This window comes from Mizuhopecten yessoensis, unplaced genomic scaffold (assembly GCF_002113885.1).
Source record: "Mizuhopecten yessoensis strain PY_sf001 unplaced genomic scaffold, ASM211388v2 hete_36178990, whole genome shotgun sequence".
In the NCBI taxonomy this organism is placed as follows: Eukaryota; Metazoa; Mollusca; class Bivalvia; order Pectinida; family Pectinidae; genus Mizuhopecten; species Mizuhopecten yessoensis.
The window spans coordinates 1-2,514 of NW_018485525.1; the positions used below are offsets into that span (position 1 = coordinate 1).

Sequence of the window (2,514 nt, forward strand, 5' to 3'; positions counted from 1 at the left end):
TTTTTTTTGTATTTAATTTATTTTCATATATTTTAGATGATAACCAAATATAATACACTAAACGTTTCAAATTTGTCATCTGGTCGAAACCGGTTAAAACAAACGTAAGAAATACCTACATTGATTCATATTCGACAGTAGCATAAATTGACATGCTGTTTTATGTTTCAAGTTGATTGAGATTGAGTTTGAGTTAAACGAATAAATAAATAATAAAAACAGGATGTTGTGAATTAGGTGATTAAAAAAATAAACAAAAACGGGGATGATACTCGGCATTTTACCAATATTAACAGACCTCTTATATATTAATTTCACTATGAAGACTGATTAAGAACCTTATCAGAGTCTTCCGCTGTCTAGAAAAGCGTCGAACTAGGAATTAAAGATATCGGTCTTTCATCGGTAACGTCCATAACAACGTTAAATTCAAAACATAGCATGGGAAATATAAACATTTCACACTAGTTAATCAGTTTAGCTATTTTAAGAACACGGAAGGGAATCCTCGTTTTACCCACAATTCTCAGTGGGGATTTCCCTGTGAGAACGAGGCACTAATGTCGAAGGTGTTATCCTAGTATTCAGTGAGTATTGCCAAATTTATCCGTTTGATATCTTTGTCATCCCAATTTGAAGTGCCCGTATAATTGTTTCAAATGCTAAAATCGGATCTATTTATGTGCATTATCTGATTATTTATTGTAAAGCCATGTTTGTTTTTGTCAATTTATTAATCAGTCCCATCATAGTTTGGACTGGAACTCAACCCTGCGCTCGGTTTGTTTACAAATAGCGCACTTTTCAATCGAGTACCATCTGCCTCCGAAAATCGATGTTCTTTCCATTTTTTTGTAGTTTGAAGCATCCTTATAGCTAACTAATGATGGAAAGTGTTTTATTTTGTACATAAAGTCTTATTTCCCGAAATATTTATCTTATTTACGTGAAGGGGAATTCCTATAGGTAGACTATTATTGACAGTTGCCATATATGGAAGTGGTCGCTACTGCGCATGTGCCGCTACCACTTGACACTTCAGTCTTGTAAGATAATATATTTAAAGTGGGCTGTTCCAATATTGCTCCAGTCAGATAAATAGTCGAAACCAATGAACATACCCATCTGTATTACAATAGCTCATCTGGTAATCGGACTATAAAGACGACAACTATTGGAGTAATTATAGAGGTGGACTGGTGTGTTACCTGTAGTGCTTTACAGGAATAATACTTTTACTGGACAGTTCTAACTTAAAACATAATTCATGAATTGCTCAAAAAATAGGAAAGGGACAATTTTTCCTGAAAACTATTACAACATGAGTGGTATTTCTGATTTTGCCATGTTTCGTTTTAATTTATGGCACAAAAACCCATTCTTTTCTCACCATGCAGCAGCAGTGGCTGCAGCTCAGGCCGGAAACCCAGGTATCATGGAAAATACTTCATTTGTTCCTAATCCACTGACTTCTCCGGCTCTGATGGTGTTGGCATCAACAGCTGAAAATCATGAGGGGGCGCGGATGCCCGCTCCACCCCACCACTACCAAGGACAAAATGTGGACAAAGACTTGGCGACACCTTTTGGCACCCCTCCCTTTACCATGTACAGACCGGGGGAACACTTCCCCCCTCCTATGTACACACCTGTCCCCCCTTATGTACGTGCCAACCTGGAGCGCGGGATGGGGCTGATTAACCCCGGGGGTGGGAGCGCATTTAGGCCTGTCAGTAACCCCGAAGGAGTTGAGAACTATCATTCTGCGTTTTCTTTGGCTAAAAAACCCAAACTTGATGAGTCCAGCTCTAGTTATGCCTCGTCAGAGAAGTTGGACAGAGACAGTTGTGATCCTCTCCATGAGGGTGCGGAAAGTAAGGGATCCACACCCTTTGTTAAGGAAGAACGTCCTTCTAGCATCAGCTCTGCCACCAACTCAGAAAATTTCTCGGATGGGGGAGACTTTGATAGGGGAACCCCGGATTCGGAAGGAAGATCTCTTAGAAGTAAGTTTTAAATTAATTTTTATTAAAAAAAAGGTTTTGTTGTTCTTACCATTTTTTGTTGTTCTTACCATTTTTTAAACTAATAAACCCAACAAAAATTTATCACATTTTATTTGAAAAGAATTGAAATGTATTCTCAATAAATTTCTCAAGCATGTATATAATTTTCCAAATCAAAGAAATTTTTGTCGATAGATAAGTATCTGTCGGTTCAAATTAATTATTGAACTGGCACTCGACCAGTCATGAGAATGTCAATGCTACTGGGAGTTCATGCTGACCTGGAAAAAAGACTAAATTGATTTTATCGTTTAAAATCAATGAAATTCACCAAGTTATGTTCCAATTTTGATCGAAATTCATTATAATTTTACAGCACAGCTTGTGTGTGGTAGGGATAATTAGCTGAGAGTTATCGGTTCCATCAGCTAAACTGCCTTAGAAAAATGCATCGTCTTGTTTAATATTACAAGCGCAGGACTGATCTCTTTGTTCGAACCTCTTTAGG

General features: G+C 37.5%; 1 protein-coding gene across 1 annotated transcript; it reads left to right on the forward strand.

Annotated features, from left to right (window-relative positions):
• Positions 1-553: 553 nt before the first annotated feature.
• LOC110444828 (E3 ubiquitin-protein ligase Rnf220-like) lies at positions 554-2,006 on the forward strand (the record flags this gene model as incomplete). The annotated part of the gene is made up of 2 exons (XM_021489181.1): positions 554-587; positions 1,401-2,006. A coding segment is annotated over exon 2 (571 nt), but the record flags the coding sequence as incomplete, so codon positions are not given.
• Positions 2,007-2,514: the final 508 nt, after the last annotated feature.